At 40.5% G+C, this 20,291-nt stretch overlaps 1 protein-coding gene across 2 annotated transcripts; it reads left to right on the forward strand.

Annotated features, from left to right (window-relative positions):
• Positions 1–11: 11 nt before the first annotated feature.
• rps6kal (ribosomal protein S6 kinase a, like) lies at positions 12–16,411 on the forward strand. Of its 2 annotated transcripts, none has more exons than XM_014968706.2 (22): positions 12–374; positions 4,162–4,221; positions 4,296–4,412; positions 4,492–4,573; positions 4,659–4,739; positions 5,528–5,607; positions 6,278–6,384; positions 7,816–7,853; positions 8,062–8,204; positions 9,383–9,453; positions 9,604–9,692; positions 9,869–9,933; positions 10,542–10,644; positions 10,764–10,888; positions 11,976–12,098; positions 12,382–12,471; positions 12,594–12,752; positions 12,841–13,002; positions 13,115–13,191; positions 13,682–13,799; positions 13,965–14,105; positions 15,065–16,411. In XM_014968706.2, the coding sequence occupies exons 1-22, from the start codon at positions 348–350 to the stop codon at positions 15,188–15,190; spliced, it is 2,184 nt and encodes a 727-aa protein (XP_014824192.2). In that variant the 5' UTR covers positions 12–347; the 3' UTR covers positions 15,191–16,411. The 2 variants fall into 2 exon arrangements, with proteins under 2 accessions (XP_014824192.2, XP_014824193.2); XM_014968707.2 differs by having other exon boundaries at positions 12–353.
• The last annotated feature ends 3,880 nt before the right edge of the window (positions 16,412–20,291 follow it).

The following is a 20,291-nucleotide window of genomic DNA, read 5'->3' on the forward strand; positions in this document are numbered from 1 at the left end:
CTGCTTTGGACTGGGGGAAATCCTTAACTGAGCTGCGTCATAATATACGTCAATAAACTCTCATTCACCGACGGTCAGGTACCACAGTAGCCGCCATATTCGCATATCCATGGCAGGGTTAGCGGTGCTCTCTGCGAGCTTATGATCGGCAACACCAACACTCCCCCCTGCGTCGAGCTCGCATCCCTTCCTAATAGCGGTCCGCAGCCACTCGACCCAGGGCATCCGGACAGAGAGGCAGAGCAAGCCGCGCGGACGTCCACAGAGAGGGGAAGACATGCAGCGTGGAGAGGGGGTCTAGGTTGACTACGATGCCTTAGACTTGGAGAGAGGAATCCTGGCACAAGATGGAGGTAAACAGCGTTAGCAGCGAGGTGAGCGGACAAATGCGTGCTTTGCATACCAATCTTATCGGCATTGTTTTTAGCGTTGTGACGCCAGTGGAGTTAGCCGTGTTATGCTGGTGCTGGCGTCACGATTTGCAGCGCACTGTGATGCATGCTAACGCGTTAGCTCGGGCTAACAGCTGGTTATATTTAATCCAGTCGCTCCGACGCCGCATGTTTGTTTCACGACAGTCTGTTTGTACTTTAACGGATAATTTTTAACTTCGTGCACCAGCCGCGGTTTTTATCCATTCAAACAAGCGCTTCATTTTGGCATTTGTTGCTCTTTTAACAGCTTTGGGGGAGTTTACTTCATAGCTAGCATAGCGCATTTAGCATTAGCATTGGCTAGCTTGTTGGCTAATTTCTTGTTGCCTTGAAAGTTAGTGACAAGTTATGAACAAACCCTGTCGCATAAGTAATTACGGGCTAATTAAGTGTGTCATTTATATAAAATAAACTTTTAGATCCTGTTTTTGGGTTTGCTTGTTTGTTTGTTGTTTTTTAGTTTGCGGTTCTGTCCGGCATTTAATCAGACTGCTATACAACTTTAGCGTTGGTTTGTCAACAGGAATTAAATGGGTATCAAATAATGCCGAGATTATATGAATATATGAAACCGTTACAAACAATTATAGCATTTTAAAGTCATGTGTGAAATCATGGGGATTTAAAATGAAAGTCAGCGCTTCCTCAGTTAAAAATCAGAAACTACCTATTAGTTATCTCAGGAAAATGAACCAGTTTTTAAGTCTAACCTATAATTTGAGGCAATTCTTTTGAGTATCTTTAAAATAAACACGACGAGACAGCTTATTCCAAATGTGACTAAAACTAGTTCAATATAATTCCACATGCAGTAATTTAATTGAAATCTTCTTTTGTATTTCACTGGTGACTCCTAAGAACACGTCTAAATTCATGCCATGTCACAAGTTTGGTTTGTTTTAGCGTGTGATTATATAGTTTTTGAAGATAAGGAAGGTTTCCAAGTGAAGCAGAACCATCTCCACAATCCTGAACCAGCTTGTCTCAGGGATTGTTCTTCACACCTCCAGTCCAATAGTTTCTGACTGACTGATGGTGAGAGGTTTAAAGCCACATTATGATTAAAGCAGCCTCTTCCATTCTTTCTTTAACCATAATCGTCTGCTTGTTACGGTTGAGGAGTCAAAGGTTTTCTGTTCTTTGTTCTGTTTTCTTTAAGTATCTAAAACTTTTCCTTAATCTTCAAGGCAAATTCAGATACAGATAAGTTTTTACTCTGATTAATTAAACTCAGCTAAACTAACTACTCCCACTATTTTTGACCTTGGAACCAAAAAGTTACAAGTTGCACTTATCTGACTTCATAAAAATCACATACAGGTGAGAAACATATATATATATATATATATATATATATATATATATATATATATATATATATATATATATATATATATATATATATATATATATAATAACATGGATATTATTATCCATCCATAACATAATTATTATTATGTTATGGATGCAAGACTACTACAAGTTTACTACAAATAAGAGAAAATTGCACACTTTTCCTTATTTGTCAGCTCTCAAAATAACAAATCAAATTGGCAGCAAAAAGTGATCAATTCATCTGTAGTTCCTACAGTTTTGAAAAATAAATTAGTTTATAATCATAAAATCTGGATAGGTATAGAATATATTGTGGAAAAATGTTTACCACTTTTTCTATTATCTTAAGACAAGTATCTGAATTTCTAAAAAAAAAAATAGTGCACCTTCCTCACTACTTTTTTTTTATGTCCAGGCTATCATTACTGAGGTTTTTTTTATTCTGGTTTAGATAACAAACGCTTGACAGAAAGGATTGTCAATGTAGGCTTTGAATTTTATCATATTATTATTGTGATAACATTAAAAATTATGATAAACTATTTCTTACTTATTTTTAAGTAAATGTATGACTGTGACTGCACGCCATAAACACAAATGCAGCTTTTGAGAAAAGTTCCCGTTTGAAATGGTTACTTAAAAACAAACCGACTGACTGATGTCACTAAGTTGCACACAGCAACTGCAATTAATCATATTTTCCAGTTTGCTGATTTGTATTGATGCTCAAATGGAACAACCAGTGGAAAAAAGGAGAAAAACATTTCTGGTAATGCTGTCAGTAGTTCATCACTGATTTAAATTTAGAGATATGATTAATTCTAAATCTCATTATAAGAAGCGTAACTAGTTTGGTCAATTTTGTTATGCGCAAAATAAAAATGTCTCCTTCTCTGATCCAGGGAAGAACATCCATCACTGTTTTACGAATAAAAGTAGTGTAAATTTTAATTGAACTTTGTACAGAAGCTGGATATGAATAACGAAAAACTGCCAAATGTAAAAAATATTAAAAAAAATTTCTACTGTTTATTATTGATGGATGGATCACTCCTATTTAGCATTTGTCCAAAACTTACAGTAGATGCATCGTTTAATAAGTGACTTTTCACTATTTTAGCCAATCACTGATGACCTTTGGGACTTAAATCTCTGTTAGACTTTTAAAAGTTTGACCTTTCACCCGTGGCATGTAAATCACTGATAACTGCAGCGATTCACTGATGTATGACGGATCACTTTTCTATTCTGAACTTGTGAGCGTTCATCCTCTTCATTTCACTTCGTATCACTTTTGGCTTTTGTTTATCTTTATGAATTTAAGATTAGATGTCTTTGCGATGGTTTGGAAGGGGGGCTGGAAAAGGCTCGCCTCGGTGTGCTGCGAGTGTGGGCTGCGAGCCGCGATGAGCCACAGCAAAGGTGGGAGTGAATGTGAATGTGTGAATTATGACACAAGCGTTGCCCTGGCTTTTTGTCCGGGCCTGGATGTTTACATCTTAACCGGTCGCAGAAAGGTGGTGGTTGTTGTTTTTCTTCTTCCTTCCTTCCTTTTTGGAGTCTGTTCAGCGCCTCGCTCGTCTCAGACGGGTTCACCTTTTAATAATCTGGATGTTTGCGCCATTGTGGCTGAAACGTGCTCCGCTGGCCTCCGTTGTGTTGGATGCACATGAGTGTGTGCCGGTGGCTCCGCCCACTGAGTGGGCTTGCGTAGCATCTATGACTCATTCTCCCTCTTCAGAGCCTTGCTGGAATTCAGCGCACACAAAACACACCGGACTCAATACACAATGCTGGGGTGAAATGTTGACGGTGATATTATTCTGGTAGAGTTTTCATGTTGTTTTTGATTTTCACCCAGCTCCTGATTTGTTGCGTTTATTTCTTAAATAAATAAAAAAAATTTCTCAGTGAAGAAAGGAGACATGAAACGGACTCCTCCTTCTTGTAAATATGAGTAAACTAAAGCAGAAAAATAAAACTCCCCTGTTTTCATCATTAGCGGAAGGAGCTGCATCGAGTCGAGGCTGAACGCCGGTCAGAGGTGTTGTTTTTGCGTTGGCCGGGGATTAAGCCAGAATGCTAATACCGAGGGGCTTTACAGGGGCCCGGACGAGAGCCAGACAGCTGGGCCAGATTAAAGTATGGACTCCATACTGTTTGACAACAAATACAGCCTCGGTTCTGAGGAGGTAGAAGCGCGGCCGTATCGCATGTGACTCATCGATTTCATCTGTTCAATCTTCCATCATGCGAGTGGGCGTGCGGCAGCTGCAGTCATATTCTCGCCCCCGACGGGAAAAAAAAAAAAAGACAACGATGAGCAGGCTTTGAGAAGTCGTCCGCTGCTGTCGATGGGGCTGATGAATTTTTTCTGCTGATCTGGCCGCAGGTCAATGGACATCAGATCATGGATGAGCCCATGGAGGAGGGAGAGTCTTTCTCACACTGTGTAAGTAGCGGCGGCGTACCTTCCAACCCCGCGCGTGCGAGTGTTCTCGTCTCATCCCGACATTGTTCGCGCAGGAAGAGGGGACGTATAAAGAGATTCCCATCACCCATCATGTGAAAGAGGGCTGTGAGAAAGCGGATCCTTCTCAGTTTGAACTTCTTAAAGTCCTCGGTCAGGGCTCTTTTGGCAAGGTAAGTAGAGTAATCAAGAGTGCTTCTGTCAGAGCCGTCGTCTGCCTCCCTGTTTGAGGGTTTTCTCTTTCGCTTTCAGGTGTTTCTCGTCCGAAAGATCGTGGGTCCAGATGGCGGACAGTTATATGCAATGAAAGTACTAAAAAAAGCATCTTTGAAAGGTAATGCTGTGTTTATCGTATCGCAGCAGAAAAAAGAAGTTGACTTTTGCTGATTTTTCTAAGTATGTTCTGTTTGTCTCTCCAGTCAGGGACAGAGTTCGCACTAAGATGGAAAGAGACATTTTAGTGGAAGTTAATCATCCCTTCATAGTGAAATTGCACTATGGTAAGAAACAGACAAATTTACACTCATAAGAGTAAAGCTAGTCGGTTCTGTCATGGGAGAAACTTAAGTTGACTCTGACTGTTCACCACCTTTAGCAATAGCAACTTGAAAGTGCAGATTTCTGCTTGGTCCATACATGGATGGATATCTGGGAAAACTGAAAAGTTTTTATGCATTTTTCATCCACATGAAAACAATTGACCTTTAGTTTAACATCACCAAAAATTATTATTTATAAAAGCTGGAAATTTGAGTTGTACAGTTTTAGAATCCCCCAATTATAGCTTTTTCAGCCTTAAATTTAATTCAAGTTGGCATCAGAAACGTCTTAAAAAAAATCTTAAATTTGACTTTCTGAAACCTGCAAATACACAACATATAGTTATTGGCCCTCAAATAATTTCTCTGAGCCTGGTATTGTCTGAAATTTGAATTAAAGAGTAATGCTGGACTTCATCTTGTTTGGGAAGCTGTTGCTGGCGTCCTTGGCAACAGGAATTGCTTCATGAAGATCATTGCTGTTTTCTTTCCTACTTGGCATTCTGTTAAGGAACATGTACGCTCCAGAAGGACCAAACCAGCAAACCTAATGAAATACATTTGATTAGGCAGCACCTGGATAAATACTTTCAGACTCAGGTTAAGTTTTTCCCATGACTCTGCTGACATTCACTGACACTTTTCTTATCCTTTTCAGTATATTTGATTAAAATATTTTGGAGGCTGTTGAGCAGTTTTAAAGCACTTCAATTGATATTTTTGTATTTATTTATTTTTTACCTCTGCAGCCTTTCAGACAGAAGGGAAATTGTATTTAATACTGGACTTTCTCAGGGGAGGGGATGTATTCACTCGCTTATCCAAAGAGGTAAGCTCATTCATAATTATCTGTATTTACTTTTAACGTTGCTCCGTGTTCTGATTAAGCCTGTTTACAAACTTTCTTCTTATTTTGTTCTTTTACTTTTCAAGAAAAACAAGAAAGAATTGTGAATAATACATATTTATTTCCAAGTCATGTTTGTGTAAAATCGGCACAGCAGATGCCTCGATGCTCATTCTTAAACCCAGAGGAGTTTAGATGACAGCTACAAATTGAGCTGCTGCAGATTTAGCGTGCTATGCTTTTTTTTTATTATCATTATTATACGAGCGCGAGTCCTGCCAGCTCATTTGTCCCTGACTGCTTTTCTGACTGCTCGTACTTTTTCAAATCATGTCTTCGAAGCAGACTCTTGTTCTGGGCACGTAGATATGTGTTTACATCAGCAGATGCTGGTCACTTACCAGCTCAGCACGACGCTCTCCTGATGCTTTTTCAGCTCTCAAAAAAAACAATGAGCATCCGTTTTCTAGATTGACCTCGTCTTACAAACAAAGCGGCGGCGCCATCGAGTCGCGTCGCCTCTCTGAAATGTCGATGTTGTGACCATGTTGCCTGTTTTGCTGCTCAATGTTGAATCTGTTTGTGTGTTTTCACTCTTGCTGCTGAATTTCTCCTTGGAGTTCAGAGAGTAAATCTTTCCAGTTCTTATTAGGTTATGTTTACAGAGGAAGATGTGAAATTCTACCTTGCAGAGCTGGCTCTGGCCCTCGACCATCTGCACAACCTGGGCATAGTTTACAGAGATCTCAAGCCAGAGAAGTATGAATGATTTCTGGCCTGTTTGCATGTACACAGCACCTGAACTGCACCACATACCCATTATACTGACTTACATGTCTCAGATTACTGATAACTTTACTTGAAAGTGTTTGAAATGTTGTATTCGGAAACTGTTTCAGTCTATAATACTTGTATTTTTATTATTTATTACATATGTTTACTTTTTCTTGATTTTTTTTTTGGTTGATTGAATTAATTGTTTTACTCAGTTTTTTTATCTTTACAGTAAATATTTGTTCTGAGTGTTTAGTGCCAGTGGTAATTTTGCATACACTAGTCAAAGGCCTTTTATGTCACATTATTTTACTATTAAAGTTGTTTTCTCAGAGTGGAACGATGACACAATGCGTAGCTTAAACGGTTGAAAAATAAAATCAAGTAATGCAGTTTTGAATTTGCAACAAGTTTTCCACATATGGTCAGAATTATAGATAAAGAATCGCATCAATTAAATCACTGCTACTTAATATTTGATGTTAGCAGTGTTTGCAAAGTTAATGGCTTTAATTCTCCTTGAAACTGAACCAGTAACGGTAGAGTTAACTTTTTGTTGTGTTTTTTTTTTTTTTGATTTCAGGTTTTCTCACTCTATCTCTATCTCTCTATATCTATTTTTTATGTCTACATCTGTCAATCTCTAAATAAATTGAGGTTATGTAGAATGCCACAACAGTGAGACACAGAATATGTCAGATGTATTTTTTAAAGATGTCAGAATCAGGAGACGAGACTCTACATGTTGACATTGGACGGTTTTTATGTTGTTGCCGTCTCCATCCTTGACTGTGCTAGATTTTTCTGTCACAACAAGCAATTAGTCAATCATGATGAATTAAAATGAGCTCAACCGTTTCCAGTTTGATCATTGAAAGGCAATTTTGTTTACAAATTTATCATCTTTATGGTTTTGGTTATGTGTGTGTGTTTTAAATTATTTCTATTTGATTTAGTGATTCCGGTTGTCATGTTTTATTTTGGATATTTAAATTGTCTTCCCATTCTAGAGTTAAGTGTTCTTTACAAATTGAAGTTTTAGTCTTTGAGAGCGGAAACTTGTATTACATTCTTTTACTCTGTGTGATTCGTAAGAATCTTGTAATGAATTCAAGCGTTTGCATCCAGCTCTAAATTTTAACAATTTCCGACCTATAATGATCTTATATTGGTGTCATTTTCAGCAGAATTTGCTGAAAAGGTTAGTTTTTTTTTTTTTTTAATTTTCTTTCAATGTGAGTTGAAGTGTAGCTCTATGATCTGTCAGAACTCTGCAAAAAAAAAAAAAAAAACTCAACTTCGAGGTCTGCTGTGTGTCAAGAGTTTTACACAAAAGGAAACGGCGTGTTGTTTCTTAAAAGCTTCTCTTGAAAAATGGATGTTTGAAGCTGAACCATGTCGTAACTTCTCTTTCAGCATCTTACTCGATGAAGCTGGACATATAAAGTTAACAGGTACGTCTTTTTGAACTCCGTATGTGTAACGACTTGTTTAGCAGTGTTTATCATCCGTATGCTTACATTAGCAATTCTTACTTTATAAACACTGCATCAACTCTGTTGGTGTCAAATATTATCCAAGAGCTAATGCAGATTTTATCCTGTTGGTAAAAAACTAAATCATATCTTGTTTTTGTCCTTATTTTATTTCCTTTCTGTGCAGACTTTGGCTTGAGTAAAGAGTCAGTAGATGCTGATAAGAAGGCGTATTCCTTCTGTGGTACGGTGGAGTATATGGCCCCTGAGGTGGTCAACAGAAGAGGACACACGCAGAGCGCAGACTGGTGGTCTCTGGGAGTACTTATGGTGCGTCAGCTCACCAGAATCTCTTCATGACTGGATGTGTTTTTACTCACTTCATATTAATATTCCGTTTCACTTTTTGTGAAGTTACAGCCACAGAAATCTTCCATCAGGAAAATAACCCTAAACATTATTAACACGGTCTGGGCGATATGGCTTAAAAATAAAATCAGATTTAATTTTTTTCTTCCTCACTTTGGTTTTTTTTCTTTTTTCTTTTTAATAAAAATAAATATTGCAAATGAGGAAATATTTTCAAAAAGTGGCTTTTATTTCAATCATCCCTGTTGTGAGTTGTATGAAGAAGTATTAGTCAGGTGAGAATTTTTTTTTCTAGTTACTAGAATGTAGTCAAAATAATAGCAGAATAAAGATGCAATTTTACCAGAATTTTTACCAAAACTCTTGAAATGAAGAGAAAAAAGTGATTTTATCAGGGAAAAGAAGCTTGGATAAAGTTATCAGGATCCGACGTAACCGGCTCAGTTCATGCAGTTCTTTCTTCACAATAAATTGCTGTTTGTATGATTGTTTTTAAAAATCCTACCAGTGAGATAATTTGATGCTGATGTGTTAAGATTTATTTCCTTATCTGTAAAAACGGTACCAAAGTACAACTTCTCAACATTTTAGTTTTTTTGATAGTTTTCGTGTTGGTGTTCTCATAAAATTCTGACTTTATTTTTATATTATTTTAACTCGTATTACTACGACTTTATTGTAGTAGCAGTGTCCCTTTACTCTTTTAATTTAAAGAAAAAAGGCAGCAGCTACTTCTGTCATAGAGTCAACCTGAATTCAAAGTCCAAACAAATGGAAGCTGAAAACAAGTTTTTTCAAACAAGATGGTGGCTCTGGGTTGTGCTGACATCACTCTGAACTGTGGAAACCCAAGTAGTGCATTGGTGGTGGGGTGGGGAGAACTACAAAATGTCCAAAAATTAAATCTTCAAAAAATTTCAATCAATGGATTAAATTCAATTTATCGCCCGGTCTGTAAACATGCAAATAAAGCTTTCTCTTTTTGCATCCATTTTACATTTATGCGCTACTTTTTTACTGGTCTGTCTCGTCAAATCTAAAAAAAATACAATGAAGTTTGTTCTCTTAATGTGACGAAATGAGTATTCTGTATATTTTAAAAAAATACATAATTCAGGTTTTTAAATGTCTATTTCCAGTTTGAGATGCTAACGGGGACGTTACCTTTCCAAGGGAAAGACCGGAACGAGACCATGAACATGATTCTCAAGTGAGTCCTTCCACGTGTCACGCTCCCACTTGCGTAATGGCACATTATGAATGTGTGGAGTCTGTAGGTAGTGAACCTTGGTTGCCTCCTCTCGTTGCCTCTCTCGTTGCCCACGTTCACTTGTTGCTCCGTGTTTCTCTTCCCACTCAGAGCTAAGTTGGGAATGCCACAGTTCCTAAGTTTGGAAGCCCAGAGTTTGCTGCGAATGCTGTTTAAACGCAACCCCGCTAACAGACTGGGTAAGGAGGCCGACTGTTGACACAAAGCTCTTAGCTGCAGATTGTTGACTATTTAGCATCCAGGTGAAACAACATGCAGACGACAAGAGAGAGAGAAATAAAGAAAACTAGAAATAAAAGCAGGTCTTCTGATAATGAATTCAGGTTAACTGAACCAAAATGATTTGTGTCTTTAGGGGCTGGACCTGATGGAGTGGAGGAGATCAAACGGCACGCTTTCTTTTCCACCATCGACTGGAATGTGAGCGCGCGCACACACACAGTCTTTTCATCACTTGTGGGGACTTCACATTGACTTCCATTAATTTTTACAGATCTAACCCTTACCTTAACCTTTATCCTAAACCTAACCATCACAGACCTAACCACTAACCCAAAAACAACAATTTTCCCTCATGGGGACAAAGAAAAGGTCCCCATAAGGAGCAATGGTCCCTATAACCCCACATTGTAGAGATAGGTTCCCATAAGGATATAAAAACCTGGTATGCACACACACACACACACCACTCTGCAGCTTCTGTTGAGGCTTCACACCTTCCAATCGTTTGGCTTCATAACCAGTGGCCATCAGTCCTGGCCACAGGAGCTAGGTTTCTTTTTTTATGTGTGCGTGTGGGAGTCTGGGCAGCAGTCCAGTTCTCGCTGTGCGTGCACTAATAGCCCTGTGTGAGCGTTTAAGAGCCGGCGGGACGCTATTGGCCGGTGTTAGTCGTTCAGGGGATTGAAGGGGGTTAATCTGCGAGAGCGCTTGACTCCTCTTGAACACATGTTCTCACTCTCCATCCAGCATGTGTTAGGGTTTGGTTTTTTACTTGTGTTAATGTGTGTGTGTGTGTTTCCATCCAGAAACTGTTTAGAAGAGAACTCCAGCCCCCGTTCAAGCCCGCAGCTGGTAAACCGGATGACACTTTCTGCTTTGACCCAGAGTTCACTGCAAAAACGCCTAAAGGTACACACATCCACATTTTGTATTCTTTTATTTTTTTTAAACGAGAAGGCGCTCCTGTAGCCATAGAAACGGTTTAACCGGCTGTCTGTCTGTGTGACGGGTGGTTTCCGTGTGTTCAGACTCCCCGGGCATCCCACCCAGCGCCAATGCCCACCAACTCTTCAAAGGCTTCAGCTTCGTCGCTCCGGCTCCGATGGACGAGAACAAGAGCTCCCCGCTGCTCAGCATTCTCCCCATAGTTCAGGTGAACGCCCACAAGTCCTCTGCCACACCTTGGCTTGAGTAAACTGCACTGCAAGAAGCACAAGATCCCAGTAAAACTGTCTCACTACACTTTAAATAAGACAAAATTAACTTAGAAGTAACTTTTCAGCAAGAAAAACGAGCTTGTTTTAAGTCAGTAATTCCTTAGTATTGATGAAAAAGTAGTAGCTCCATTGGCAGATTAATTCACTTACAACAAGATATTTGTCCCTTGTTTTTAGTGAAATAATCAACCAGTGGTATTAGTGCTTTTCATCAATACTAAGGAATAATTTTCTTAAGTTTTCTGTCATTTCAAGCGTAGTAGGACATCTGTCATAGAAACTGGAACAACAATACCTGGTAAGATTTTGTGTTTTTGCAGTGTAGGAAACATTTCCTAGTAACAGTAGTTACAGTAGTCTAGCTGCAGAAAAATGCGTTGATTTCCATTCATATCTGAAAAGTGTGCTTTGCAGATTCATTCAACTCTCTTGAGTCAATACTCTCCCTCTCTCAACATTTTTTTTAAATCTCGGCAGTTATTTTCAATTGGACTTAGGTTTGGACTTTGACTAGGCCATTCCAACATATCAATATGCTTTCATGTCAGCCGTTCACCATGACTCTGACTGCATGTTTGGAATCATTGTCATGGCATCACGTTCCTGTTCTAAGCTCTATTGAGGTTGTTTGTTGTGTGATCGTTACAGAGCCGAGCCCAACAGAACTCTTCTAATAAATTATTCAAATTGTGCACTGAACACAATTCAATGGATGAATTTAATTAGGCTGCCGTAGTAGAACAGCAGCCGTGTTTCCATTACGATATTTGGATAATGTAAAAAAAAATATATAAAAAAAGTTGCGATTGCTGTGTTTCCCGTAAGAATCACACGTGGATGTGTTTGTTCACACAATAAGTCGTTAAAAATCCTGTTTGTTTGTAACGGATATCTTCATGATTTTATCACTCATCATCCATCAGAGGATCTTATATCCAGGTGTTGGAGCGACTACTCCCTTATCCTTGGTTATGGCTGCATGTATCTAAACTTCACTGTTGTCCGTCTGTCTGTCTGCTGCAGGTGCACGGGGGCTCAACCAAGTTCTCCGATCTGTACGAGCTCCAGGAAGACATCGGCGTCGGCTCGTACTCCATCTGCAAACGCTGCGTGCACAGGGTTTCTGGAGCTGACTATGCTGTGAAGGTAGCATTTCCATGACTCGTTTCTACTCAGACTCTTCTGTAACGGCATCATTGTAATCAGTGTTTCCAGGAAGCTGCTTCAGTGAGTGTAAATGTTTGAACCTATTTGTAGTCGAATCTGTGATGTTGAATCTGGTTGGACCACCAGCAGAGGGCAGTGTAGATTTAGCTTTGCATTTGTTTTTCATTTGAATTTGCTGAAGAAAATGTTTTTTTTTATTATTATTTTTATTTTTTTCTAACCTTTAAACTAACACTTCTGTTTGTCTTTTGTTTCCCTCCAGATCATTGATAAAAGCAAGAGGGACCCGTCAGAGGAGATAGAAATCCTGATGCGATACGGACAGCACCCCAACATCATCACTCTGAAAGATGTCGGTAACATTTACCTGTGAACGTTCAATCATTTGTAACAAAAATCTAGATTTAAATAAAATAAAACGATCTCCTGACTGACGTGTGTGTGTGTGTGTGTGTGTGTGTGTGTGTGTTGCAGGTGTACGACGAGGACAGGTACGTGTACCTGGTGACTGAGCTGATGAAGGGCGGGGAGCTGCTGGACCGGATCCTCAGGCAGAAGTTTTTCTCCGAAAGAGAGGCCAGCGCTGTGCTCTACACCATCACCAAGACCGTCGACTACCTCCACTGCCAAGGGGTGAGGCAGCACACACACACACACACACACGTATATAAACGGAGGGGGGGTTCCGACTCGTCATGTATGATCTCTTGCTTCTCCTCAGGTGGTACATCGAGACCTGAAGCCCAGCAACATCCTCTACATGGACGACTCCGGGAATCCCGACTCCATCAGGATCTGTGACTTCGGGTTCGCCAAGCAGCTCCGGGGAGGAAACGGGCTGCTGCTGACCCCCTGCTACACGGCCAACTTTGTGGCACCAGAGGTGAGGAAACCAGTGGCACTCCCAGAACGTGGGATTTAAATTTGGTAAATAAATCTGGTGTAAAAATATCCGTGTTGCCTACACGTTGTTGTTGTTTTTCTGTTCTTTAAAGGTACTAATGCGACAAGGCTATGATGCCGCTTGCGATATATGGAGTCTAGGAGTTCTTCTGTACACCATGTTGGCAGGGTAAGAGGGATTAAATTATCCCTAAACAAACCAGCATTTTAAATGAAATGCCTTAAAAACTGCTAGCACCAATTAAAAGATGAAAGGAATAAAATAATGTGTCGATGTGTAAATAACCTAGATGTGATGCAAATAGGAGCAGAAGAGTTCAATCAAGTTCATTTGTGCAGCACATTTCAGCGACCAAGCAGTCCTTTACATCCTGAAAACAAAAATAAGAAAGTCATGAAAACATACAGTTACGTTACATTTTGATGAGTTATCAAAATGATCAATACACGTCCAAGACGTTGATCAGTGCTTCATTTGTTGTGCTTCCAAAGCAGATCTAAGCAGGTCATTTAAAGGAACTCAGTGTTTCAGCTGTTTTGCAGTTTTCTGAAGGTTGTTTCACAGCCACGAAATAATGACTCCCTGTACATGTCTGTGTGAAACGAGTCGATATAAAATGACTTTTCTAAAGAGATAACTTCCCGTTTGTGGCGTTCAGGTACACACCGTTCGCTAACGGGCCAAACGACACACCAGAGGAGATTCTCCTGCGGATAGGATCGGGGAAGTTTTCTTTGACTGGTGGGAACTGGGATACCGTATCGGACTCCTCCAAGGTACATCGGCTGGAAGGATTCCTCTCCTCCTCAAATCCAGTTTATTTACCATATTTCACTGTTCTGATTTCCTGAATCGACGAACTCTGTCCGTTAATGGAGGGGGGGAGCGTCGGGGAGCAGGTCGTTAACCGTAAACCTGAGCTGTTGCTGTTGCCGTTGCAGGACCTGCTGTCCCACATGCTCCACGTCGACCCCCACCAGCGATACACGGCCGAGCAGGTTCTGAAGCATTCCTGGATCACCTGCAGAGACAACCTGCCGCACTTCCAGCTCACACGCCACGACGCCCCGCACCTCGTCAAGGTGAGTCTGGAGCGCCTCGGCTGATTGGCCGACGGAGCAATTCTCAGAGGAGGGTTCGGCTACCAGCAGGACGACGACCCGAAACGTAACGGAGGAGCTACAGGCATCGTTACATAATGGTCATGTGGTGGAGTGGTCTAGTCAAAGTTGATGCTTGTAGAGGCTCTCTGATGGAGCATGAGGTATTCAGCACAGAGGGACGGGTGTCGACCTCTAGATGTGCAAAGCTGGCCGAGGCAAACTTAAAAAGACGGTTCTAAAAAGTATTGGCTCAGGAGGTGAAATAAAAATGCCTGCTTCACTTTTCAGATTTTTAATTGCTTAGAAAAAAACCCCCAAACCAAATCCAGATTGTTTTCCTTCCACTTAACTATTTTCAACTATTTTGTCCTGATCTGAACACTTTAGGAGTTCTGAGTTGAACAGACTCACAGTACAATTTTTTTTTTTTTATATTTAAAGTATATCTCTTATATTTTTTTTATCATAAATGCAAAATGTACAGATCGTTTTTTTGGTCATTTTTGACTTAATTACTGCTGTAGTTATGTTGTTGTTTCTAATGGCTGCCTTTTGAGTTTGTGTTCCCCAGCTAACAATTGATCGATTACTAGATTAGTTGGTGATTGATCCAATTGATCGCTTTAGCCCTAAAAAAAATCATATGTGAAAACTGAACAGTATGTAGTATGGATCTTGCTTTAAGTGCTTTCCATGTTCTTGACGTTGTATCTAAAGCCTGAACATTTTAAAATATTTTTAAAATATTTATTTGTTTTTTTTTAAGATATTTTAGATTTTAAATGGGCTAAAAGGACAGAAATCTGCAGATTTTGCTCTGGAAAAGTTCAAAGTTTCTGCATGGAACATGTGTGGGAGGTCTATGTAAAATCCTAGAGTTTATTTGTTTTTTTATCATCATTATTCATAGCTCTCATCTTGTTTTTCTGTCTTCCCAGGGAGCCATGGCTGCAACTTATTCAGCACTGAGTCAGAAGACCAGTCAGCCAGTGCTGGAGCCCGTGGCGGCTTCCAGTTTAGCCCAGAGACGCAGCATGAAGAAACTCACCTCAACAGACATGTAGACACACACACACACACACACAGAGAAAACGCTCATCCTCCAGGTTCTCGGCCTCCCTCTCGCCAACACACAAGAGCATGCAAACACTCAGACCTGAGCGTTGGCCAGTCCAAACCCTGACGCCTCTGTTTTCAAAAGATAATTTATTTGACCCGTCCAGCACTCAGATAAAACGCACACAGAACAAACAAACAAAAAAAAACACCTTGAAGTCGGCCAAAGAGGTATAGATGACACTCACACACACTCACACACACACACCTGTTACTGCTGGGGAGACAGACTTGTATTTATTTCCACAGCTTTCATATGCACTTACCCTCCTCGCCTTTCCATTCTCTCTTCCTCTTGTCGGGGAAGAAACACACCAGCTGACGTTCTCCTTCACTGTGATTGGCTGATTCAAAGCTGCTTTGTCAAACTGTGCCCCCTCCCTCCCCCTACTGCTCTTCATCATCACTCTGCCATCCTCCTCCTCGGTTCCTCCGCCCTTCCCATGTTTGCTTTCTCCCCCCCCCACTCTTAAACTGAGTTGTTTTGTTTGTTTTTTTGTTTTTTTTCTTCAGAATGAAGTAATTAATTGAGGCTGGTGGCAAGATGATATTGACCGAGGTTCATGTTAACACTGTTTCCTCCATTAAAATGATAGAGGAGTTTCTGCTTGTCGCAGATTTAAGAGAAGAAGAAGAAGAAAGAAGTCCCTCAGGATCAAAATCATTTACCAGCACTTTTGGGAACATAAATGCATGTTTGAACCGAACCTGTGTTTCATTTTCCCTTTTAAAAACTCCATTTGACTCATGTTTGTGATACTGCAGAGGTATCAGTTAAGGTTACATAAGCTGCTGATGGATACATGAAAATACCAAGAATCTGAAGGTTATATGATGTTATAATTACAGTAGAAAGACTTGTTTTGAAAATATATATAAATATATATATATATGAATATGTCTATATATATCTCTAAGTAACCGTGTCTGATGATGATGATGGAGATGAAGAGCATGTGGTGGAGGTGGAAGGATTTCTCTGGGGGGGACGGGACGCACCCCGTCGAACCAGAGGCTGAATTCAAGAAAAAAATATTTCCATCGATATCTCTTCAAAAAGACATTGTGGAAATTGTATGATATTGTATTTATTTCATTTGATTTTTAAAATTCTATTTTTTTCTTTCAAGGTCTGTATATATTGACATTAAAGATCATATGGACATGCATCGGCTGTCGTTCACTGACTCCAAGTCTGCCGAGGCGACAAACGGTCGACACGGCAACGGTTCTGGTTCGAGGAGATCCGCCGCCCATGTCGGCGTCCAATCTTAAGATTTTGTGACATATTTACTTAGACGATTATAGCAAAAACTAAATGTATAAAATTAGCTGCTAATGTACAAGTAAAGTTTGAATGTCGTGGAAAGATGTCGGGTTATATCAGTACATTAGTGTAAAAAGTGAAACTAAGATTTATTAAAGGGGTGGTATTATCTTTCCAGGTACATGGTGCCATTTTTCAGCAAAATCAAGTAACTATTGGATTATGAAAAATCTGTATACATTAAACATAAATGAAATTTTACCGTCTAATTACACTCCTTTAAATTGGGCCTCTGCTTGTTGAAGAAGCTCCTGCTCTTTCTGAAGCTCTGCCTTCAGGAAGTCGTCACAACAAGCTTCTCATTTTGCCGTTTACATCGGTTCATGAGCACCGGAGATGCACAGTTCCACCAGGTGTTTGCTAATTGCTGCTGGCTAGTCTGAAGGAGCTGATTGAGGGCAGGTCGCTCTGAGCTCACCAGGGAAACATGACAAAGACATCACTCGCCAAGGGAGATTCAAGGTTTCCTCAAAACATGCATGGAAGAATCAAAGCGACACTCCTGGTATGTTTTTGATGAAAGAATGACATAACATGACATAAAGCTTATAAAAGTACATTTTTATATACTACATCCCCTTTAAATGATGTGATTCCAATCATATTTTGCAGGCTTTGATCTAAGGAATATCCAGAATTTAGTTTGGACCATAATTTCAAATATTAAAAGCAATTAAATGTGACATTATGAGCTCTATATTCAAATGCTGACTTGACTGATGAGATGTTTTTGAAACAGACGCCAGAAGCGTCTCACTTTGGGAAGGAGAAGAAGTGCTGCCCTGCTGATCTGTGGTCTAAAGTCCTCTTTACTTCCAGGGTAAAAGCAAGCTCCGTATTTTATCTGAAAATCAAGGTTTCAGAGACTGGAGGAACAGAGTCTGGCCTGTAAGAAAAGATGAATTACTTAATCTATACTTTTTATTATGCAATAGTTAGAGTGGGTCAAAATTCAGTTTATCTGAGAATCTCTGGTCCGACTTGTAGGAAACGGAAAGCAGCTGCAATAAATTTCCCAAGCTGATGTACATTCACCTCAAGAAAACTGACACTTAAATGCTGCCCGCATAGAACGATCAAATAAAGTTGTGTTAATGTCATTAAAAACACAGATATTAATGGGGGTTTTTTAGTATAAACTTTACATTTTGCGAGCTTTGCAAATATTTTACATGGACATCTGCAGCAGAATCAATAATGCCAAAGTCCTGGGCAAATAAAATGTTTAACAAACAGTGGACCTTGAAAGTTGAGGAAAATAGTCAGGTCTCTGAGTTTATTCTAGTGAAGTAAAGGGGAATCATTTCTGGGCAGCTTTCATGATTTCCAATGAAATAATAGTTTCCAGTCTCCATTTAGCTCGTATGTTGCTTCTTCCTGAGGGAAAGGTTTGGCTGCTGGACGCTTCACCTGCTTGTTGCTCACTGTTGCTTTACTTTAGCTGGAGCAGTGGACAGCTCTTAAAAAATAATTTTAGAATTTAGATATGTCCAATACAAATATATGTTCAGATTTTATCACAATTTGCTTTAGAGTTGTTTTTTTTTACTTTGGGTAAAGAAAAAAAACGTGTGAGCACCAAGGTGTACACAGATGAACACTAGGTGGCACTAGAGCACCTGGCGTCCTAAGGACAAAAAGTGCCCTTTTGAAATTTTTATTTTTAATTTTTTGTTGTTGTTGCAGTGTAGTGTGTGGCTGGCCTGTGATAAATCTCACACTACCAAGTCAGTCAGCTGTTTCAAGTTATGACAGAGTATTACTAATTAATAAAATAAAATAAGAATAAATTCAGAATAAAGTTGTAATATTATGAGAATAAACTCATATGGGAATAAAGTTGTAATAATTCAAGACTGAAGTTGCAATATTACCAGAATAAAGTCTAGAATATTATGACTTTATTCTCACAAGACTACAACTTTATTCTGGCATCATTGACTTTCTCACACTTATATGTGTATATGTGTGTGTGTGTGTGTGTGTGTGTGTGTGTGTGTGTGTGTGTGTGTGTGTATATATATATATGTCCATTCCATTCCACACCCACTTTCCGTTGCTGTTCTTTCCTCTCTTTCTGTTTCCTGTTCCTGTTGCAGATGCAACCTGCAGTAACCGCAGCCACCACCAGATGGTGCTGCCGCCCAGTTCATGGTAAGTCCCAGCTGAACACAGCATGTCCCGGGCCTCTTCTTTACCCTTATGTAAATGATCGGTCTCGCCTGCTTCCATTTTGTCTGACCAGTGTACCCCTTACACACACACACACACACACACACACACACCCTGCTTTGTGCGACCCCCATGAGAATCTGCGCCTCCTCTAAACAATGGCTCCCCAAAGCACCGGTGTGTGTGTATCAGAGCTGTCACATCCAGACAGCAGAGGACGAGAATGTGGTTGGGCAAGGAGAGCAGATGGATTGACGGACTGTTCCCATCAGTGTGCAAACACACCGACACACACTCCGGCCTGGAGAGCAGCTGTTGTACCCTTCCGCCCCCCTTCTTCTTTTCTTCTTCTTCTTCTTTCTCCTGGATGAGATGCATTTCGCAGTCAGCCCAGGAGCTGAGAGGTAAACAGTGGGGCTAATTGCTTTGACATACTGCTCTTTGTTTTGGCCTCCTGGTGCTAATCAAGCACTCGCCTAATAAGTCTGCCTGGCAAGCAAAAAAAAACAAACAAAAAAAAACACACACACACACCATCTCAGCGTCCTCGGACGAAGCCCGACTGCGTAACAAAGTGTCGCACTCATATTTGCAAAGGGTTCGTGTTTGCTCATCACTCAGAGTTCCCACACACTGCTGTTGAGACTGGACACACACACACACACACACACACACACACACACACACACACACACACACACACACACACACACACACACACACTTCGCTCAGGTGTGAATCTATTTATCCTCATTAACAAGCCTCTCCCCAAAGTCAGCCAATTAACACGCGCCTCCTAATGAAGCCATTAGCTGTCAGATGAGGTAGAGGCAGCGCTTGTCATCGGTCCACTCTGTGTGAATGCGTGTGTGCGCGTGCGTTTGGCGTGTGTGTTGCTAATAAAAGCGAGGGAATTAATGGAGTGAGCGCGTGTGATAATGAGTTAATGTGGAACAAGCAGGACGAGCAGTGATCAGCCCTCTGTTTCAAATGAAGATATCAGACACAGTGATTTACTCACTCTGAGCCACAACAAACAGACCCGTCTCCCTCTTCTTCGTGTGTGTGTGTGTGTAGGTGCGTGCGTGCGTGCGTGCGTGCGTGCGTGCGTGTGTGTGTGTGTGTGTGTGTGTGTGTGTTGGGGGGTTAACAGACGTGCTGGCAGTCTGGGCGACAGATCTCCTCTAAACACGCTAGTTAGATATACGACCTCTTAATTTGCGGGCGTGCAGCCGTGTGTGTCCACCTAACATCAGAGCGGAGCGCGCAGCCTCAGAAGAACAAACTGTAGTTGTCACTTCGCGTTCCTTAATGGAGCAATCACGATGCGCGCGCACGACAGAGGCGGCGGCGTGTGGCTTTAACAGTTACACTGATTGCCACGGCCACAGCAGAGAGAAGAGATGAGACTACAGAGACACTTCTTCTTCTTCTGACAAGTTTGCAAGTTTTATGCGTCACTGGAAAGTGTAAGAAATACAGAGTCTCGCAAAAGCCTTCATAGCCCTTAAAGGGGCAGTGTCATGTAAACTTTATCGAGCTTTACATCA

This window comes from Poecilia mexicana, unplaced genomic scaffold (assembly GCF_051168715.1).
Source record: "Poecilia mexicana isolate PSO_F unplaced genomic scaffold, ASM5116871v1 scaffold_10, whole genome shotgun sequence".
NCBI classification, from domain to species: Eukaryota; Metazoa; Chordata; class Actinopteri; order Cyprinodontiformes; family Poeciliidae; genus Poecilia; species Poecilia mexicana.